Here is a 23,128-nt window from a genome sequence, read left to right as displayed (position 1 = left end):
AACAACGCTTTAAAAGTAGAGCAGGCATTTCGAAATAATGTTGGCCAATTTCGAGTATATCTAGAAGATACGTCTAAACTAATAGACAGTAGTCCAGATTTCCTTAAAATAAGGAAAAATAAAATTGAATTTTTATGGCATAAAATAGATAACCTGATTGAACAGGTGAATAGTCATTTTGAGAGCTCGCTATTCGAAGAAGAAATTAGCGAACTTGAATTTGACAAACAAAATATTATTACAGCCATTAATAGTCGACTCAGTGGCACAATAAATAAAGCTGAAATGTCGACGGTTGTTAAGGCGGAGGAGTTACCAACCCTGCCTAAAATACAGATTCCCACTTTCTTTGGTGATTCCAAAGAATGGGATCTTTTTAATGAACTCTTTACAGAGCTCATACATGTGAGAGAGGATCTCAGTCCTTCTCTCAAATTTAATTATCTAAAGTCAGCATTAAAAGGAGAAGCCAGAAATATGGTTACTCATTTACTGCTCGGCTCTGGAGAAAATTATGAAGCCACTTGGGAGTTTTTGACCAAGCGATATGAGAATAAAAGAAACATATTCTCAGATCATATGAATAGGCTTATGGATATGCCAAATTTAAATTTAGAATCCAATAAGCAAATAAAGACATTTATTGACACGATTAACGAGTCAATTTATATTATAAAATTAAAGGCACAATTACCAGAAGATGTGGATGCAATTTTCGCTCACATAATTCTTCGGAAATTCAATAAAGAATCACTCAATTTATATGAAAGCCATGTTAAAAAGACAAAAGAAATACAGGCACTTTCTGATGTCATGGACTTTTTAGAGCAAAGGCTCAATTCTATATCATCATTCTCACAGGAAGTAAAACCTGTAAAGAAAATGATTAATAATAACAAGAATAAAAATTATAGTGACAATTGTGCATATTGCAAACTACCAGGGCATTATTTAATTCAATGCCATAAATTTAAAATAATGAATCCAGCAGAACGGTCTGACTGGGTAAGAAAAAATGGGATTTGCCTAAGATGTCTGAGGCATCCGTTTGGTAAAAAATGTATAAGCGAGCAGCTTTGTTCGACTTGTCGTAAACCTCACCACACGTTACTTCACTTTGCAGGTCATAATCCAGAAAAAGTGAATACGTGTAGAACAACAGGTCAAGCCTTGTTGGCCACGGCCTTGATTCAAGTAAAGTCGAGGTATGGAGGCTTTGAACAATTAAGAGCATTGATTGATAGTGGCTCTCAAAGCACAATTATTTCAGAAGAGTCTGCACAGATTCTAAAATTGAAAAAATTTCGGTCTCATACTGAAATAAGTGGAGTATCTTCCACAGGAACGTGCATCTCCAAGCACAAAGCGGTTATTTCGATAAGAAATTCTCCGAAAAATTTAGAAATTGAAGCAATTATTCTCCCAAAACTTATGAAGGCACTTCCAGTCAACACGATTAATGTTGATCAGAAAAAATGGAAGAACTTTAGATTAGCCGACCCCGATTTTAATAAACCGGGTCGCATTGATCTAATCATTGGAGCAGACGTATATACTCACATTCTGCAAAATGGAGTTATAAAAATAGACGGTCTCCTTGGGCAAAAAACTGATTTCGGGTGGATAGTTTCTGGATGTAAAAAATCCAAAGGAAAAGAAACCATTGTAGCCACAACAATAGAAATAAAAGAGTTAGATCGCTACTGGGAAGTGGAAGAAGAAGAAAAAGATGATATCGAGTCTGAAATCTGTGAAAATAAATTTATCAAAACGACAAAAAAAGATTCAGATGGGCGATACATTGTGTCAATTCCATTCAAGGAGGATGTCACCTTAGGAGATTCAAAGAAACAAGCGATAGCTCGTTACATGAATCTGGAGAAAAAACTAAAAAGAAATGAAAAACTTAAGGTTGACTACACTAAATTCATGAATGAATACATGGATTTAGGACACATGATTGAAGTGAGTGATGAAGGCAAATATTTTTTACCGCACCAGGCAGTGATTAGAGATTCAAGCCTTACGACCAAATTGAGAGTAGTTTTTGATGCTTCAGCAAAAACTACGAATAACAAAAGTTTGAACGACATAATGTGGGTTGGGCCACGAGTTCAAAAAGATATTTTTGACATTATTATTAAATGGAGAAAATGGGAATTTGTTGTTTCGGCAGACATTGAAAAGATGTACCGACAAATTAAAATAGATAATAATGATCAAAAATATCAATATATTTTATGGAGAAATTCTCCAAAAGAAAAAATTAAAACATATAAATTAACCACAGTCACTTACGGAACTGCATCTGCACCATATTTGGCTACCAGGGTTCTGGTAGATATTGCAGATAAATGTAAAAACCAAGTTATTAGTGCAATAATTAGGAATGATTTCTATATGGATGACCTAATGACTGGAGCTGATTCGGTAGAAGAAGCTAATAAATTAATAACATTAATTCTCCATGAATTGCAGAAAGTTGGATTCAACTTAAGGAAATGGATTTCCAACAATTCCAAAATATTAACCACTGTGGAGGACACAGGGGACAATAAGGTTTTCAATATTATCGAAAATGAATGTGTTAAAACTTTAGGACTAAAATGGGAACCTCAAAATGATTTATTTAAGTTCAGCGTAAATTGTAATGATGAATCAAAAAATATAAATAAGCGCGTTGTGTTATCAACGCTAGCAAAAATATTTGATCCGTTAGGATGGTTGGCACCAGTCACGGTTTCAGGAAAACTTTTTATTCAAAAACTTTGGATAAATAAAAGTGAATGGGATCAGGAATTATCCATAGAAGATAAAAATTATTGGGAAAAATATAAAGAAAATTTATTATTGTTAGAGAATATTCGAATCCCAAGGTGGATTAATTCAAACAGTTCTTCAGTCATTCAGATTCACGGATTTGCGGACGCCTCCGAAAAAGCATATGCTGCAGTAGTCTATGCTAAAGTAGGACCTCATGTTAATATAATAGCTAGCAAAAGTAGAGTCAACCCTATAAAAAATAGGAAGACAATTCCCAAACTCGAGCTGTGTGCAGCTCACCTGCTTAGTGAATTAATCCAAAGACTAAAAGGATCAATTGACAATATAATGGAGATCTATGCTTGGAGTGATTCCACGATTACCTTAGCATGGATTAACAGTGGTCAAAGTAAGATCAAATTTATAAAAAGAAGAACGGATGACATTCGGAAATTAAAAAATACTGAATGGAATCATGTTAAGTCAGAGGATAATCCAGCAGATTTAGCATCCAGGGGAGTGGATTCTAACCAGTTGATCAACTGTGATTTTTGGTGGAAAGGTCCGAAATGGCTAGCAGACCCAAAAGAACTTTGGCCTCGGCAGCAGTCTGTAGAAGAACCTGTCTTAATAAATACGGTATTAAATGACAAAATAGATGATCCTATTTACGAATTAATAGAAAGGTATTCCAGTATAGAAAAACTTATACGTATAATAGCATACATAAATAGATTCGTGCAGATGAAAACAAGAAATAAAGCCTATTCATCAATTATTTCAGTAAAGGAGATAAGAATAGCGGAAACAATTGTTATTAAGAAACAACAAGAATACCAGTTTAGGCAAGAGATAAAGTGCCTTAAAATCAAAAAGGAAATCAAGACAAATAATAAAATATTGTCATTGAATCCATTTTTGGACAAGGATGGGGTTCTAAGAGTTGGAGGAAGATTGCAAAATTCCAATGCAGAATTTAATGTTAAACATCCAATCATTTTAGAAAAATGCCACCTAACAAGCTTATTAATAAAAAATGCTCATAAGGAAACATTGCATGGAGGGATAAACCTAATGCGAAACTATATCCAAAGAAAGTATTGGATTTTCGGGTTGAAAAATTCGTTGAAAAAGTATTTAAGAGAATGTGTAACGTGTGCAAGGTATAAACAAAATACAGCTCAGCAAATAATGGGTAACTTGCCAAAATATAGAGTGACGATGACATTCCCGTTTCTTAATACTGGAATAGATTACGCAGGTCCTTATTATGTTAAATGTTCAAAAAATCGTGGCCAAAAAACATTTAAAGGATACGTTGCTGTATTCGTTTGCATGGCCACCAAAGCCATACACTTAGAAATGGTAAGCGATCTAACTTCAGACGCATTTTTAGCAGCACTCAGAAGATTTATTGCTAGACGGGGAAAATGTTCCAATATCTATTCAGACAACGGAACAAATTTTGTAGGAGCTGCAAGAAAATTAGATCAAGAGTTATTTAATGCAATACAAGAAAATATAACGATTGCAGCGCAGCTTGAAAAGGACAGGATTGATTGGCATTTTATTCCCCCGGCAGGACCTCACTTCGGAGGTATTTGGGAAGCTGGAGTTAAGTCAATGAAATACCATTTAAAGCGTATAATCGGCGACACTATTTTGACTTACGAAGAAATGTCAACTCTTTTATGTCAAATAGAAGCATGCTTAAATTCAAGGCCATTATACACTATAGTTAGTGAGAAGGACCAACAAGAAGTTTTAACACCAGGTCATTTTTTAATTGGAAGACCACCTTTAGAAATAGTCGAACCAATGGAAGATGAAAAAATCGGAAATTTGGATAGGTGGAGACTTATCCAAAAAATGAAGAAAGATTTCTGGGTTAAGTGGAAAAGGTGCATAAGGGGAATGATGATAAGGTCCGAGTGGCTAAAGTAAAGATGCAGGAAGGATATATCACTAGACCCATTACTAAAATTTGTCCCTTGGAAGGAATAAAGTCTGTTGACAAAAATGAGGCTGACCAAGAGCCAAAAAAGACGAACTAGAGCGACATCGGGAATGTCCAAGATCGGAATCATTATGGCAATGTTGTTGTTTGTGTTAAGTTGTTAAGTTTCTAGCGCATTACCTAAAGATATAGCACCAAGATATTCTATAGACAAAATAAATAAAACCTCAGCAATATATCTAGACCCGCTAGGAGATGTTGAGATTGTGAGTACTTCTTGGAATTTGGTTATCTATTATAAAATGGATCCATATTTTAAAATGTTAACAAAGGGTAATGCGCTTATACAAAGTATGAGGAAAGTTTGCGAAAGACTTCATAGCTTTGAAGAGCAATGTAGTCTAGTCTTAGATAATATGCAAAGTCAGTTATCGGAACTTGAAGAAAACAATAAATTGTTTATGATGCAGTCTAGATCTAGAAGCAAGCGTGCTCCTTTCGAATTTATGGGTTCCTTGTATCATATTTTATTTGGTATAATGGATGAAGATGATAGAGAGCAATTAGAAGAAAATATGAAGAATTTGTTAGATAACCAGAACAACCTTGATAAACTAATTCAAAAACAAACATCTGTGGTTGATTCAACTTCTAATCTATTAAAGAGAACAACAGAAGATGTTAACTCCAATTTTAGAAGTATGCAAATAAGAATTGAGAACATGACAGAAGTTCTTAAAGAAAATTATTATGTTTATAAGGAATCAATAAAATTCTTTATGATTACGAAACAACTACACTCATTGATTGAAGAAGGCGAAAAAATTCAAGCAGGCATTATAAGCCTGTTGATTGATATTAATCACGGTAGGCTAAATACAAATATTCTCAGGTAAGGTTCCTGCGAATTCAAAAGTCCGTCTGCAATGTACTGGCTCTCAAATTGAATTGTTTGATTTGCCTCAGCAAGGAGTTTTAAGCATTGCGCCATATTGTACGGCAAGAACCGACGATAAAATTCTAGTTGCCCACCATAACATTCAGTCCGAAAGTGAAGAATTATTATCAACACCTTATATAGGAGAAGTTAGTGAAGTGCCGAAGATTATTTGGGATCCGCTGAAACTATCAATATTAAATCATACTGAGGAATTTGAACGATTGAATAATGAAATTAAATTTATGAAAGAGAACCATCAAAAATTGAAAGATTTACATTTCCATCATATTTCCGGACATGCTGGTTTAATTATTGCTTTAATACTAATGATAGTATTAATAATATATTTCATACGGAAATGTGCTGTGCAACAAAGAATGCAAGCAATAACCTTTGCAGGTCCGTTGCCAGTACTATAAATATCAATAGTAAATAAACAATAAAATAATATAACAAATAAAAATATACAGTCCACTATATCGTTGTTTAATAGAAAATGTACTTCTACATAGAAAAAGCAAAATGTTTAAAATAAGTTAATTGAGTACAAATTGTTGAATTAAAAATAATATAAACCATAATTGTAATCCAATAAAATTAAAAGCCAGAAAAACTAGGCCCATTGAAATCTTAGTTGCAAAATAAATGAACATATATCAAATAAATACAGTCCACTACTGTTATAAATGCAACTAATATACTAATGTACATCTCAGCTTTGCTGGCCCTTTGGCAGAATGTTCACACATGAACACGAATATATTTAAAGACTTACAATTTTGGGCTCCGTTCATATCTTATGTAAATGAATCGAGAGCGATAAATTATATTTAGGATTTTGTTATCTAAGGCGACATGGGTGCATTGCTCAAAAACATGTGCACACCACATGAGTCAGTCACTTGAGATCGTTCCCCGCCTCCTAAAATAGTCCCTTAGTGGGAAACCACAGATAAGGTCCTCGCCGCTCAAGATAGGCAGATGTGCCCGAGCGTGGGACCTCGATAAGGCGGGGACTATTTACTTAGGCCTCTGCGTAGGCCATTTACTTTAAGATGCGATTCTCATGTCACCTATCTAAACCGAAGATATTTCCAAATAAAACCAGTTTCTTACAAAAACTCAACGAGTAAAGTCTTCTTATTTGGGATTTTACACTCGGAGTGAAGGAACCACAAATCAGCCAGATGTTCCTACTGTTCAATATCCTTCTTTGCGTGTCCTTGGGCGATGGTGGAACCTAAGTGCTTGGCGCCTAAGCCAGACATGCTGCACTTAGATGGATTTTTGTGCGGTGGCCGGCTGGCCTTAAAAATTGATTTAAGACTTGTAATGCAGCTACTGGATGGGTTGGGGCTTACTTCTGTTCCTTTTTTTGGTTTTTTTTTTTGGTTTCCCCCCTCTGCCGATGGCTGCACCACTCTTTGCCACTCGGCACCACTCTTAGCCATGTGTGAGCAGCGGCAACTGGCCAACTGGCCGAGCGGCACGGAGCGGCACTTGAGTTAAGCTGTGCAAACGTTTGCATAATCACGTTCCAATTTAAATTGCTCTATTTGCCGGGATGCCACCCACTCAGCACCCATCGACTATCCTCCATCGTCCATCCTTGGCCAGTGGGCGTGGCCCATCGTTGTCGCCTCTTTCGAATTGGAAAATCCGAACCACTTTTATTAGCCGTGGGTGTGCGTACACATGTATGTATGTAGGTGGGCATCTGAACCATCTGTTTGCGGAGTCGAAGCAAAAATGGGATTCCGTTTTTACTTGGTCGCTATCCATCTGTGTGTCCACTCTTCAAATCACTGTTTCCTGTGTCGGTGCGTAAACAAAGGGCAACAGTTGATAGTTGCTGGGAAAAAAGCCCATCGGTTCGATTTACATAGAATGCATATGGCCAGCAAGGAATTGTAATGTTGGGGATTAAGGCGAGGTGAAGACCTTCTTTGCTCCAGATGGGGCTAAAAATACGAATATTTATTTTTGATCCAATTAAACTTTGCTTAGGGAAACAAATATTCAAATATTTAAGATATAAAGGTGCAGCTTATTTATGTATGTATACAGTAATCGAAGCAAGTGCCGCTTTGGTTAAATGTTGCACTTAAATATTATACAAGGGCTTACAATTTAAATTCTAATACTTTATTTAACTTTTACTCCCACTTATTATTTATGCATGCAATTTATAAATGTTATTTGTGAGTGACTATTCCAGTAATTCTAGTTACAGGTTACTAATTAATTTAGTCCGACTATTGATTTACATAATGCAAGCTGGAAACTTGACGATTTCTAAGGATTTTTCACGGCCAGTAGTTGCACTTCTCATCTTTGATGATCGGCTCACCGCTGATACCGTCATCTTCCTTCTGTTTGGGTGGAAATACACGCATTCCAATGCCAGGATTTTTCTGAGTATTGTGGAACTTCATCATCAGCATGTCCCAGTCGTAGATGAGACCCGGTCGAAGATTGAGACCATTCCGCAACATCCGAAACATGCGGCAGATGAAGTCGTAGTTGGGCTTATCGTAGAATCCCATGCCGCGGCAGTAGTTTAAGTACATGGTGAACTCGCAGGGAAATCCCTCGCAAAGGACCTCAATGCTCACCGAAATCTTTTTCTCATGTATGCGTTCATACTTCTGCTGCTTGGTGGACGCCTTCAAATCCTGCCACGGCAGTGAACCCCGATTGAAGTACATAAGGACATAGCCAACGGCCACCATGTCATCCCTTCTGGCGGATTCGACACCCGCATGGGCGCCAATCGAGGCGTACCTGGCTGTTCCCGTCAAGGAACGTTCCTCGCGATATGGTATATGCACACCAGTGGTTATGTCAAGGTACTTCTTGGACAGCCCGAAATCGATCAGGTACACTTGCTTGGACATGGTACCCAGACCCATCAGGAAGTTGTCCGGCTTGATGTCGCGGTGCAGGAATCCCCGGTTATGGACGTACTCCACCCGGCGAAGCATCTGTTCGGCCAGGAGCAGAACGGTCTTGATGGTGAATGCCCTCTCGCAGAACTGAAAAAGTCTCTCCAGAGAGGGTCCGAGCAGATCCATCACCATCGCCTGGTAGTGCTCCTCCTTGTGGAAGTACCTAATCCTAGGCAAACCGGGTGCGGGCCTCAGGGCCCGGTAGATTCGCCTCTCGTAGTTGAGCTGCGGATGGCGCACCTTGCTGCTCTCCACCTTGATGGCCACCCGCTCCCCACTGTGGATATAGATGCCCAGATATATATCGCCAAAGGATCCGCAGCCGATCTTGCGCACCACCTTATAGTTGCCGATTCGCACCTCGCGGTTGTGGGAGGAGCGCAGTCGTTCCATTGTGCTGCTTCCTTCCCGGGCTCGGTTTTCTGTCTAATTTGATGAAAAAATAGCTTACTAAAGTTAAATATGTCAGGAATGAACAAATCAAGTCCCGAGAGCCCGTAACTGTTTAAAACTATAGAAAAATTTTGACGACGATTAAAAAGGTAACTCTTTTCCAGATCAGCTACCAACCATACTTAAATCAAACCAAAGCTATCTATTGGCTATTTAATAACGGTTCTTATAGTTTGTCTCATCTAAAGAGACGTACTGCTCGATATTAAGTATCCGCCACGTTGATCTCATCCAGGGTCTGCACTTTAACTGCGATTTAACGAAATGCCTGGATACGGGCGAGCCCAATCCAATCCTTTAATGTGCCATCCTGCCCGGGCTGTTAGTGGCGTATGTGTGTGAGTGTGTACTTGTGCGTATCGATTATCCTGGCAGACGGCGGCATCCGTAGACGGAGACACAAATGCACAAATGAGAAGCAGACGGCTGAGGAACTCGGGGTTTGGGGCCAAGTGGAGGCGACGAGGACGGATCAACTAGCCAGTAATAATGTCTTTCGCTGACATTTGACATTTTGGCTATATATCACTCACATTGTGACAACTGGCAACTTGGCATTCAAATATAGCAGGAGCACCAGGACCCGGGCTCTCAGATGTTTAAGAACAATAAATTTGTGGGTCTTCGGCCCGTGCGTGTGCCATCTTCTTCTTCCATACCCCCTTAAATGTCACCCGACATGTCCGCCATATCGTCCGATTTTCCTATGCCCCGTAATACACCCATATGTATGTATATGTATATCCCCCTGGCAAATTTCAGTTCGGCAGTAGCCTTACTGGCTGCCTGCAAACCCAATGACAAGACGGAAGCGACATATTTGAACTGGAATGAAGCGGGATTGAGGCTGCAGCCGGGTCCATTATCATCATCGTACAGTGAGAAAAATTAATTCAAAATTTCTGGACAAAATATGAACGTCTCAAGGTAATAATTCATCATAACTTAACATAACCTAATGGTCATACAGCTAAAAGAATAACTGTTTTGTAAAGCTAATTGGCATCGCTAATGGCCCATTTCATACAGACTATTATTTTTATAGTTTTGGGCAACAGAAATGAATATTTTATGACAGGAATTCGAAAAACCGGCTTTTGGCAATACGAGGAGGAGCTAAATGCCGCTCGCTCGTGGATCATTTGGTTGTGATCGTTCCGTTGCACAGCAAAAAGTAGTTCCATTTTATACTCCTTATAGACAATAATAACAACCCCTTTCACTGAAGGACTGATTTTGTAAAATAAAATTTTGGCCAAATTTTTGCATTTTTTGTAAGGGGTACCATCATCAAAATTTGCGAAAAATTAAAAAATCGTAGAATTCCCAAACTTGAATGCAAATCGATTGGGATTTAAAAAACAAACTCAACGAGGTATGACATTCCTTATTGGGAGCATTATTTCCAATGTTTTGATGAAAATACCGATTATTTTTTTCACAACAAATCTGGAAAAATATTTTTAATAAAAAACTGAATTTTCAAGTTGGCTTTTTTGGCTATAACTTGACTAAAAATGGTCTCACAGCAAAAAGTAGTACCATTCTATACTCCTTATAACCAATACTAACAACCCCTTTCACTGTTAGACTGATTTTGTAAAAAAAAATTTTGGCCAAATTTTTGCATTTTTTGTAAGGGGTACCATCTCAAAATTTGCAAAAAATTAAAAAATCGTAGAATTCCCAAACTTGAATGCAAATCGATTGGGATTTAAAAAACAAACTCAACGAGGTATGACATTCCTTATTGGGAGCATTATTTCCAATGTTTTGATGAAAATACCGATTATTTTTTTCACAACAAATCTGGAAAAATATTTTTAATAAAAAACTGAATTTTCAAGTTGGCTTTTTTGGCTATAACTTGACTAAAAATGGTCTCACAGCAAAAAGTAGTACCATTTTATACTCCTTATAACCAATACTAACAACCCCTTTCACTGTTAGACTGATTTTGTAAAATAAAATTTTGGCCAAATTTTTGCATTTTTTGTAAGGGGTACCATCATCAAAATTTGCGAAAAATTAAAAAATCGTAGAATTCGCAAACTTGAATGCAAATTGATTGGGATTTAAAAAACAAACTCAACGAGGTATGACATTCCTTATTGGGAGCATTATTTCCAATGTTTTGATCAAAATGCCGATTATTTTTTTCACAAAAAATCTGGATAAATATTTTTAATAAAAAACTGAATTTTCAAGTTGGCTTTTTTGGCTATAACTTGACTAAAAATGGTCTCACAGCAAAAAGTAGTACCATTTTATACTCCTTATAACCAATACTAACAACCCCTTTCACTGTTAGACTGATTTTGTCAAATAAATTGTTGGCCAAATTTTAACGTTTTCATTATCAAATTGCGTAAAATGGAAAAACTCAAGCCTTTTCGATATAAATGGTCATAAAGGTAGCTACATTGTAGCATTTTTACAATTTTATATTATATGTACTTTTGGATATATTTCTTATAACCATTTTTTTTTTTGGTGTAGAAGCGGTAAGTAGAGGATGAGCTGGCAGCCGAGCATTTACATCATAACATGACCGCCTGATGGACAGACAGATAGTCAGGCATTACCATTAGTGGCTACCACAATGGGTATTTCGATGATGATGATCATGATGAGGATTGGCTGCGATGATGAAGACGATTTGGATGATTACGATGATGGGCAGATGACGATGATGATGATGATGATGACGGCAGAAGCTCCTGTTCCTGTCTCCTGGATTTGTATTCGGCTTCGGATTCAGATTCAGTAAGCGATTCGCAGACTCAAAGCTAGAAACTCCGTCTGGGCGTGCGGTTTTTGGGTGGGCGTGGCCGGACCTGATGTTGAAACATGCGGGTAAATTATCTTTTCATTTCCATCAACGTCGTCGTTGTCGTGGCTTTTCTGTGCCTGTAACTGTTGTTGTCGTAGAAATCGCCACTTCCACTCGCCCTGCCTACTCCAATTTTCATTCCCACACACCTTCTCCCCCCATTTCTTCTCCTGTCCTCCTCCAACTTGTAGTTACAATGGCAACACATTCGGGAAATCGGGGAATTGAAAATCGCCATTGGCTGTGTGTTCTTCTATTCGTCACGCCCCCGTCCACCTCCTGCGACGTTTTGAGGCTCATTAAAATGGAATTGGAGGCCATTTAAGAGACGGCATGACACTTGTCCGCCACTAATTAGATAATTAAGATCTAGAAACTGGAATTTAGTAATAATGAGCTAAAAGTGCCAAAACTATTTAAATTTCCGTACAATGGATATGCCGTAGCACACTATTAGAAACGTTTACAAGTGCACCAATATCTTTAAATGGTATTATATAATTGCGATTGCTTTGATTGATGCCGTTAACCTCTGTCGTGGGTCCAGTTCAATATCCGTCGCGAACGATAGCATGCCCGGGTGCAAATGAGTATTAATGAATATGAAAGTTATCCTCTCGCCGGACGAACTAACTTGCCAACGTGTCTAGAACAAACGTGACAAAAGTTTATGTACAGCCGGCAATTGCAGAGGCAGTGAAAGAGACGGATTGCACTGACGTGAAAGAGAGAGGGCATTAGCGGGGCTGATAGAGACGGAAAGATGGCGCTGAAGTTGGATGAACAACAAACAGCAAAATATAAATGACTTTAATAGCTCATCAATGATTCAGGCGGAAATCCGGGCTGTCCAAGTGCAGTCGGTTTATTGGATACCGGAAAGGCATTATGTTGCTCTCTCTATTGCCCACTCTGGCCCTCTCGCTCTATCCTCACAGCCCGTCCCGCTCTATTTGTGTATTTGTTTGATTGTGCTGACTGGAGTAGTCTGTCTGACTTTCTGGTCTGGGGTTTTTGGATCGAAATTGTCGTGGTACGGGGTCTTCTGTCTGCTTAGCTGCAATGATTTTCACGCTGCCTCCGAAAAGTATGCAACAAAATTTGCATATTGTTTTGCTCCTGCATTTTGCCCCTGCAATTTGTCCCGCTCCCTGTTTTCGACACCCCTTCCAACAGCTCATCATCTGCTGTTGCACCTGGAAAAAAATTTGGCAAGTTCAGTGGCAAAACTTGGTCTGAGAGCTTAGTCAGATGATTTAAAATCACGTAACGTGCGCAAAAATATGAATCATATAAGTATTTTCGACGATTTACCCCCGTTTCACTGCATAATTGTTCATGTTCCTGTATAACGTTAGCTTTTGTTTCGCACAGTGCTCTTTGGGCATATGCCGACCATTTGCATTTGTGTCCAAGTCAACTCTCACTTCAATTGCCCCCACACCTTTTACACCTGTTTTCGAGGAGTGTGCATGCAGTGTGTGCATTTGCATCATTATTATCATCATTATAGATGGCACATGGCCAGTTTCCCCCATTGGCCATGTGACAGTAGCCGCTTGGCTTTTGTGTCTCATTTATTATGCAAATCCGAGCCAGGGGTCGAAAACGAGGCGTGTGGCAGGAGTGGGGTTAAGACCGGATGAAGGGTGGCCAGCGGGCTGTGCGGCGATGCGCAGATGTGTGGATGTGAATGGAAATGGGGACAGTGTCCTTTATTCCTTGGCCGATTGTCCGATGGACCGGACGGTCAAAGAGTTCAAGTTTTGCAACAATTATGCCGCAATAATCATCGATGTGTTGCAGTCTTGCAATCGTGTATGAGCTGTGCCATTTGCCCAGAAACAATAATGCTTATCGCATATTAATGAAACGACAGCAAATATTACAAATCAACGCAATTGGAAAATTTATTCAGCTCCCTTCTCCTTTATGGCAAATGTTATTTAAAGTTCCGACAAACACAAATCGAATCTGACAAGAGGGCTTTCTATAAATTCGAAGCACTAAATACACTTTAAGTATTCTTTTCAAATTGTTTTCATAAAAATAAACAGGCCTTAGTGTAGCAAAGCCCTAGTCAAGAGCATTTAAAATAGTTATGTACTTTAGAGCCCATTGCCAGTGTTTACTCACTAACAATTTATCTAGCATTTTAGAGATCCAAGCAAATAAATTCAAGGCCCCCAAAGAAAGGCAGTGTATGCATTTGCTGCGAAGCTTATGGAAATCGAATATAGAGGTGGAATTGGGTGGACAATAATAAAAAGTAAATATAATTTCAATTTTTATTCTCGCTTCAATGTTAATCAATTACGTGCTTTAATTGAAATCGCCAAAGTCAATAGCGAGCATCAAGTAAAACCAAAAACAAAAACCATTTTGGCACATATACCCGTATTTATATAGGCGAAACACACATATTATTGTGCGTTATTTGTCTATGAATTTTTAAGCGGCCAAAAGATCCCGGCTGGCCACTCATTTTCACTCCGGAAAATCGACTGTCCGCCGATTGCTGTTTGCCTACGAATTGCTTTTCAATTAACTCTAAGCCGTAAAAACATAATTGAAATGCGGCTGCCCCTTCTCCATTCTGCATTCTCAATTCTCCATTTGCCAGGCCAACGCGCAATAAACCAGTAAGATTGGTCGAGGACCTCGACTTTGAGGTACCCAGTAGTGGAGGTTAATCATATCCATTGGTATACAACTTGCACAAGATATATTTCCAATTTAATTAAAGCTTATTATTATTTTAATTTACTTGAAGATTACATCAGACTAATTGAATAAGTGTAGTTAAGTTTAAAGGATCCATATAGTTTTATACAGTCTCCTCAAGCCTGGAAGGCATTCTCAGGGTCTTAATGACCAAGCCTGGAGAAAAGAGGTCAGAAGTGCACGAACCATCGAGTTTATGGAGGCTATAGCATTGAAACTGGAGCCTGGAGAGCTATGCCCCACTCTATGGTTGAACCTCTGGTTGGTGTCCTGGCGCCTAGCATCCTGCTGTCCCTAATGTCTCACTCCCATATCATCGTAGCATCGTAGTGCCTCCACTGAACTAAACCAGAACAGAACTGAACTGAACCGAACCGAACCGAACTCGACGTAACTCGACTCGAATGGGCCTCCTGTTGTCTGCGGCTGTAAATGAAGTTGTGTTTTAATTAAAATTCCAGACTTTATTTCTGTAATTATATTAACTCGCTGTTCGAATTCGTTTGCCGGGCCTTCGCTTTCGCTCTCTCGATCGATCTATGGGGTGTGCATGCTGGTTGTTCGGAAGCGGGGAAAGTAAGGAAAAGATAAAACCATTAACGGCAAAGTGGAGAAATGTGGAAAACGTGGCAAAGGCATGCGGTGTTCTCGGCCCAGAGTGTTTGCTCCTGGTTGCTGGGTCGGGGGTCCTGAGTCCCGTGTCCTGTGTCCTGGCTCCTGGCTCCTCGGTTCCGAGCCGTGAGTCCTGAATATCCTGCTGTGTCGTCATTGGCATCGGCATCGGCATTGGCATCTTCGGCGGGGTCAGCACACCCCTTGGCGCGTCCTGCCGAGTCCTTCGTCCTCCGACTATCGTCCTGCTGCCCTGCCAGCTGCCCGACTGCAAATGGTGTTAAAATTAATTTAATTGAATGTGAAATGAAATTTGTTTTGACACACACCGGCACTAGCACTTCGAGTCCAACGAAACCAACCACCCACCCACACCCATTTAAACCCACAAGAGCAACATCAATGCCAACTCGAACTCAAACCCCTGCTGCTACACTGGTAAAAGAAATGATGAAGCATTTTGACACCCCAAATGAAAATAGTCGAAAGATCCAAACATCTAAATTCCTGTTATTCAACAATGGTTATTTTAGCCACTTTCTGGTCTATTTCATTAAATTATTCTTATTCTCTATCCCTTTTTTCCGCCCAGTGCAGCATCCCAAGCCGGTCGTGGATTGCTCTGGATTCCTTTTGGCCTCTGCTCCCATTGTTTTCCTATCGCTGCATCGTCGCATTGTCGCACAATACAAATGCCCGCCATTGCATCCTGAGGAATTGCGTCCCGCCGTCGGAATATCGGAATGCGAAAGCCTTGCATAAGTGGGAGCTTATTGGGTGTTTTCCGGAAATGGCAAAAGGGTTAAGTTAAGGGCTAAAGCGCTAGGGGCAGGGGCGTGGCGGGGAGGTAACAGATATCGCCATACAAAAAATTAAGTTAATGAACTCTATGAAGTGGGTTCATCTGCAAGATAACACAGATACTATAAGTTGTATGGAAACTTTAGAGTCAGAGCTTAAAGTCAAGCTTCATGTTCTAAGGATACATTATCTGTAATACTAACCAGTCGGGAGAGACATGTCCTTATGTTTCGAGCCGATCTCATTGGGTTTTCCCATGCGATTCCACTAATAGAAGCATATAGATAGTATCCCTTGGCACCCAAAACTCTTGCCACATATGACCGTGTGTGTTTGGCATTGTCGTGTTGTTGGTTGCCTAATCAAAAACAGAAGCTACGAAAGCCGCAAATTTTGGCCAGCGGATGCTGTCAAGTGCATGTGTATGGGTGCCAGTGAATGTGCGTGTGTGTGTGCGGGTGCGGGTGCGGGTGTGTGTGGGTGTGCACGTCCATTTTGTGGCGGCCACGTTGCGTATGCGCAACGCATTTCTATCGGCAGCAGCGCTGAAACAACTAAAAGCAACAATTTTTGTTAAAATTTGCTAAATTTGCATTTTTTGACGTTTTTGCGGTGAGGAGCGTTGTAGCAGCTAGAGCAAATGCCTATGCCTCATAGCCTCCTTCCGTCCATCCGCTCGTCCGTCCATCTGTTTGTGTTGCAAATATAATTTTTAATTTAAATGCAAATTTTGGAAATCATTTTCGAAGCATTATGTGCCCATATTGATACGCAAATTGCTGTCAGCACACGCACACTGTCGCCGCCATAGAGACACACACTCACATATACTCGTACAAACGTATACATGTGTAGGATGCGAGTACGCACACACATGCAGATTTAATAACGCATACGCGTCAGTCAACCGACGGCAAAAGCCGCAGAGCCAACAGTTTTGGGAGTTTCGGGAGTTACGGGTGGCACTATGTACTCCTCCTTGGGGCACTGTGACCACCACCGAGGAGCTGACAGCGTCAGACTCCGTTTTCCCAGCCAGTTTTCAGTTCAGTTTTCCCGCACCGTGTACCCATGTTCAGTTTTCAGTTTCAGTCGCTGCCCATCGATTTTTGAAGAATCCGCTAGGTGGATTTTAGCCAGATTGCCCGAATGCAGGTTGTCGACGCCTGTTTTTAATGTTTATTGGCGGTGGCAGCAGAAGCAACTGAAATGCGATTAAGGTGCTGTCCGGAGAATCCTTTTAGTTTCTTGCGCAGTTAAGAATAGCAACGAAAAAATGTCTTAAAAATTGCACTCCATCTACAAAAATGGTATTTGCTAAATTTATGAAATAAATTCATAGATAAGAGAACCCATTCACATAAAAAGTATAAAAGGTCTAAACATAAAACAATGATAATTGAAACAGGGTTGCCAAATGAAATCCACTAACGCGGCAATGAAAAGGCGTAACATTTTACCTTGCATCAAAGGGAGTAATTCAGATAGTTTAGTTTCCCACCTGGGCACCCCTTTAAATGCCCCACTCCCACCTTCCCTTTCCACCATTGCACATCCCGCAAATCAACCAATCGGTGTGAGTTAGTTTTTTGCTCGGCTTTTGCTCTAATGATTATAATTCCATCGGAATGAACGCCACTGAACACTGGCGCATTTGAAACCATTTCACAAGTCGTCAAATCCGATTATGAACTCATTTCACTATACCACTCTGCTCTCTGTCCGCCAAGTGACTTTGATGTTTAATTTGCAATTTCATTTTAATGTGCCTACCGCGTGCCACGCCCCCGCAGGGCGTCCAACGCCTTCCTTCCTTCCTTCCGCCATTAACCACCGCCCACGTCGCGTTTTCCGGTTGTGTCCACCTGGGCGTATGAGCAATTCATAAAGGCCGTGCTCCCTTTTCCCCTTTCGGCGATAATTTTATTATTGCCGCCAATGTTGCCGTTGTATTTGCCATTTTGCTATTAGTTGGTTGCCAGCAGCTGGCCATTAACGTCCATTTAGCCAGGCGCCACGCATTTCTAAGTCGGTAACATTTTCTAATTGCCGCAGATGGCCAAAACAGCGGGGGTAAAGCAAATAGCACCATTGTGGTTTGTTACCACAGAATAACAACTATTGCTGTTTTATTGTTTTACTTTAATTAATGCTTAAATCATTATATAAATAAAATAATATAATATAGCTGCTACAAAGTTGCAAACTTATAAACATATTGAAATTATGAATTGATAATTTCTCAGACCTATTATTTTGAGCTCGATAGTTGCTGGTGAGTGGATGGGGTGTGACTTGAACGTTGATTACAACTGACAGCGACAACAGCAACATTACGGGAAAACCGGGTGAAAAGCGGGAGAAAAGCGAGCGAAATGTGGGGGAAAAGCGAGTGAAAAGTGGAGTGAGCGTGGAACTAGAGCGTTTTGCATGCGATGGATGCGATGGCTTTGTTGCCTCTGCCAGTTGCCATTGATTTCACCCAGTATACCCGCCAGCAATTAGTGCAACTCCAGCAGCAACATCAGCACACCAGCAATGTAAACCTTCAACCTCAATAAGTGCGAGGTACAACGTGAAAGGGTGATCCAGGGGCTATAGAACCCCACCTTATCCCATTAGCACCCGACAAACTCTTTTTGCATTCATTTATGAATATTTTAAAATTCATTGCTGATGTTGCTGCCGTGCAAGTTGTTGCCGCTGCTCCTGCTGTTGTTGTTATTATTGAAATCTAGTCGGAAATTAAGTTGTCCCGCTCGACCGTGTGGCCATAATGGAGTGTGGAACTCCCCGCAAAAGCCAACTGAATGCCATTCCCACCAACGTACTCGTACTAGGGGACTTCCCCATTTTGTTAGTTACCTGAGACATCTTAATGGACATGCAAGACCAAAGTTCGGCCTGGATGCAAGTTGATGTACGAGTATGTACATATATGGTGCTCCGAAAGATGGAGGTGAGTGTAATGGCTTGGCTGGGCACAAAGGTTTTACATTATATTAGTCTGACATTCGAGCCAAAGGTCGAATGGCATTTTTGGCCCAGTTTAGCATGATTTTTTGGGATTTTAACTGAAAATCTTTGACTTCATATGTTGTCCAAGCGTATATAGCAATTAGTTGAATCATTTAGTGTTTTTCTTATGTTTCATTATATTTTAAATAATATATAACTCTGAGACTTAATGTCGTTATCATTTGAATGCTTCAAAGGAACTCCCAGTGTATGGAGCGACAGCATGTCCTTATATCTGGTGCCCGATTGGGGTGGCGGTCCTTGGATTCTGGCTACTGGTTGGAGGTTCGAGGTTCCTGCTTCCTGGTTCCAGGTCACGTGCAGGATGCTGACGCTCCTCGGGTTAACAAGTAACAAGTAAGGACCTTCGAGGCCAAAGGACGATGGGAACAGAATGGTGTCCCCGACAAGGAAGAGAGAAAGAGAGAGAGCGAGCAAGCGCGAGCGAGATGGCGCGTTAATGTTTCTTTTACGTGCCCACAGTGGATCCCTTCCCCCTTTCAAGTCATAGCCAGGCACTTCTTAGGTTCTTAGGTAATGTAAGTTAATAGCCATTGTTGTGCCCGTGCCCCTCGACCTTCCACCTTCCACCTGTCACCCCGTGACCCACCACCACCGCCCTTCTGCATCTCCGTTCGCTGCTCAAAAAAATAAAAAAGAAAACGAAAAGGTGGAACGGTCAGGTTTATTGATAATTATTGTGCCCGGCTTCCTTTTGGCGTTCACTCGCCTCCCTCTCCCTTGCTGTTGTTGTGCATAAATTTAATTTGGTTAATTAATTAAGAAAAGCTGCAAGTGCGGGTGCGGGAGGGCAAGTCGCTGGGCGAACGGGATGGGGATAGTGGGTGGGTCACTTTGCGAGCCACTAATTGAAAATAAAGACCAATTTTTTAATTAAACTTTAAATTAATTTATTGAAGTGCTCCTGGAGGGCAGGCAAAGGTGAGGGGATTGTCGGGGATTATGAACTTTGACCCGCGGTCACTTCACTTCCAGATCAAAGTGCTCACTAATTAACTGAAATAAAGCGCGAATCATTCAAACATTCATTAAAATGCACGAATTGCGCAACGGATTTTAGGTTTATCACTCATACGCAGCGTTGCCGTCGCTCAATTAATTCATTTTTCAAACAAAATGGAGTAGATAAGAAGTGAAAAGCTTTATTCATGTTTTCAACGTTGAGATGCTGTTATTACCGAGTTGTTGAATATTTAATTTAAAACTTATAAAATTATGGAATAAACTCTATTAAAATTCCCTCTAAAATCGGTACATGTTTACCCAAAGAAACTTTATTATTCTGGCGCTCTTGGAAGCCATAAAGTATTTCAATTCCTGGAAATATCTACTGTTCACGGATGAAGCCTCTCATCCTAATGGCGGAGCTTAAATTCCGGCTTTAATTTAGCCCGTTTAAGGGGCGTTGATGGCCCGGTCGTTCAGGGGGCGTGGCACAGGGCTCGCTGCACTAAACCAACAATGCGCTAATGCTCATTTAATGCGATTTCGCACGTTTGCATTTTCTATTAGACGCACACACACACCAACGCAATGGCACAGGACCCCCCCCACACACATATGCACTGGAAAGTGGACATATGTGATGGGTTTATGGCAGGTTGAAAGTTGTGAATACATAATTCGATCGATTACCATTAAACTTAAACTTTACTAAACACGAATTATCAAATTTATAGGCGAAACATGCACCAAAAGATTTTTCTTGCTAAAATGGCATTCTTTTTGCTGCAATATATTGGGTGAAACTTAAACCATTCATTTGTTTTACGATCGCAAGTGTAAAACTAATCCCGAATTCAGTTAGCCCATAAACGGATTTGATCCCATCTGCTGGCCATGCGAGTCTATTGCTAAAACGTATTTATCTAAGTTTTACGCAATATTTGCACTATATTACATAGCCGCATTGTTCCCACCGCCAATGAAGCTCGAAATGAAAAGCCAGCCCATGCAAAAAACGGCAAGGGGGCGTGGTCGTGGGCGAATGTGGGGGCGGGTGGGTGCGGCAGGTTGGCTGCCGTGCAAAAGGTAAACACAAATTGTTGCATGGAAGCGCTGAAGCGATGGCTTACAGTGCGGCAAAAATCGTTGGTAATAAAAAGGAAGTGGTCGGTCAATTTATCTATATATATTTATATCTCTTGCTGTATAAAACCTAATATTTTCCAAATGCGTAAGGCTTTAGAAATGTAAATTGAACACATACTTTTGGAATTATATAAAAATATTTGAATACTTCTAAATTTTTGGAAATAATTTATCCTCGCAATCCATAAACTACTGCTGTTTGATAAGAGATATTTCCACGGTCCCTTAGCATATTGCAATACATCGCATTAAATATCAAAAAGGGCCGAGAATAGACAGAGTTGCGAGCTAAAAATCTGTGCTGGCCAACCAAAGTACACGTGGAGAAAAAAGGGTGAAAATATTAATTAAATTAAAACCACAAAACCAAGCCCGCAAATATCCGCACACACAAAATGTTGTAATCACGATTTATGCTGAGTTGGTTATTTACACTTTGCACTTAATACACACACTACACACCTACACACACACCCATATCTCGTCCTGGGAGAGGGGGAAGGGGGGATGTGCATACATGAGTGCATGTTGCACACGTTGCGCGAAGCTTTTTGCATGTTTAGCAGAAAATAATATGCAAATTATGCAATTATTTTAGCTTCGTCTGTGTGCGTCCTTATCGCCCACTATCCCACCTGTCCCACCTATCCCACCTATCCCAGCTATCCCTGCTATCCCAGCTATCCTACCCATCCTGCCATCTACCCACCCAGCTATCCAGTTTTCCAGCCACATATCCCGCCCATTTGGCAGGTGACCATCGCCGGACACTGGAGCAACATAACCAGAAGGCGCAGCAGAGTGCAGCAGCAACATGGAGGCACTTTGCCTGATTGCACCCGTCTGCTGGGTGTCCAATTCCATAGTCTAGTGTCTTGCAGCATGGCTCTAATCGCTTTGGAGACGGAACGAGCCGAGCGGCGGTTAAGGATACTTTTTAACCTTCCCGATTTCTGGCAGATCATTTGCCAACTTTGCCAGCCTTCCAGCCAGCCAGCCAGCTAGTCAGCCACCCCAGGACTCACATCCTGAGCGAATTTTTGCCATCCCATTTTTTGGCCAGACAACCGCACTCGTTTTGCCTTTGTTTTTGCGCCTTTGTCCCGTTCAGTTTGGCACGGCACATTGTTTCCCAGCACTTTTGCCAGGACTCGGCCGATCATCCAGCACCAGCTCCGACTCCTTGTCGTGGCTTGCAGGTTTGTCCTGTCGGCGCCAGAAATTTATGACAGCATTTGGCCAAAACATATGCCGGCAGACGGGCATTAGCTGCCTTTGCCATTGCCTTTGCCTGCCGCCGCCGTCGTCAACTTAACCTCAAGCTGGAAAATCGTCGAAGAAGGACGAGGTTGGTCCGCCACTTTGGGCACAAAATGTCACTCGTCCTGTGGGATTTAATAATGCGAAAATCATCAAATAAATGGCACTATAGAATTTGCATAAATCGGTTAAAGTTTAAGCAGCTGCATTTTGGTAAAGACTTCAATGACAAGTATATGTATATTTTATATATTACTCATTTCTTAAAGAAAAGACATAATTATTTATTTCACATAAATAATACAGTAAATTATTTTTAAACATTCTATGATTATTTCTTGGATTAATTAGAGATTGGCATTATGCATATTGATCTCGATCTCCACCCATCTCGAGATTCCCCCAAGGAGAACTCTTCCGCTCGAATGGCGAAATCAAAATTCACTTATCGAACTGCCAGCGGAATGGGAGGACACTTCGTTTATTAAGGCGACTCCTTGAATGCCTAATGAGCAGGATGAAATAACGAGGGGAGTGTGGCAAAAATCCATGTGTGTGCGTGGAAATTATTTATTGACTTTCATATGCAATTTGGCAGGCCGGCGAGCAAACAGACAAATAAACGCTAAATTATGCACCCCGCCATCCATCGACGATTTCTCCCCGACTTCGGGCAACACATAACCATAACAAAGTCACTTGTCAAA

At 40.5% G+C, this 23,128-nt stretch overlaps 2 protein-coding genes across 2 annotated transcripts; both read right to left on the bottom strand.

Moving 5' to 3' along the window:
* Positions 1–7,783: 7,783 nt before the first annotated feature.
* LOC117147337 (casein kinase I) lies at positions 7,784–9,118 on the bottom strand. The gene has a single exon (XM_033314193.1). The coding sequence runs from the start codon at positions 8,999–9,001 to the stop codon at positions 7,967–7,969; it is 1,035 nt and encodes a 344-aa protein (XP_033170084.1). The 5' UTR covers positions 9,002–9,118; the 3' UTR covers positions 7,784–7,966.
* A 5,585-nt stretch (positions 9,119–14,703) lies between these two features.
* On the bottom strand, positions 14,704–18,905 carry LOC117147153. The gene is made up of 3 exons (XM_033313936.1): positions 18,897–18,905; positions 15,105–15,498; positions 14,704–15,044 (listed from the first exon to the last, which is right to left on the bottom strand). The coding sequence occupies exons 1-3, from the start codon at positions 18,903–18,905 to the stop codon at positions 14,962–14,964; spliced, it is 486 nt and encodes a 161-aa protein (XP_033169827.1). The 3' UTR covers positions 14,704–14,961.
* Between the last annotated feature and the right edge of the window lie 4,223 nt (positions 18,906–23,128).

The sequence above is a fragment of the Drosophila mauritiana genome, chromosome X, assembly GCF_004382145.1.
Source record: "Drosophila mauritiana strain mau12 chromosome X, ASM438214v1, whole genome shotgun sequence".
In the NCBI taxonomy this organism is placed as follows: Eukaryota; Metazoa; Arthropoda; class Insecta; order Diptera; family Drosophilidae; genus Drosophila; species Drosophila mauritiana.
This window is presented reverse-complemented; position numbering and strand designations above follow the sequence as displayed.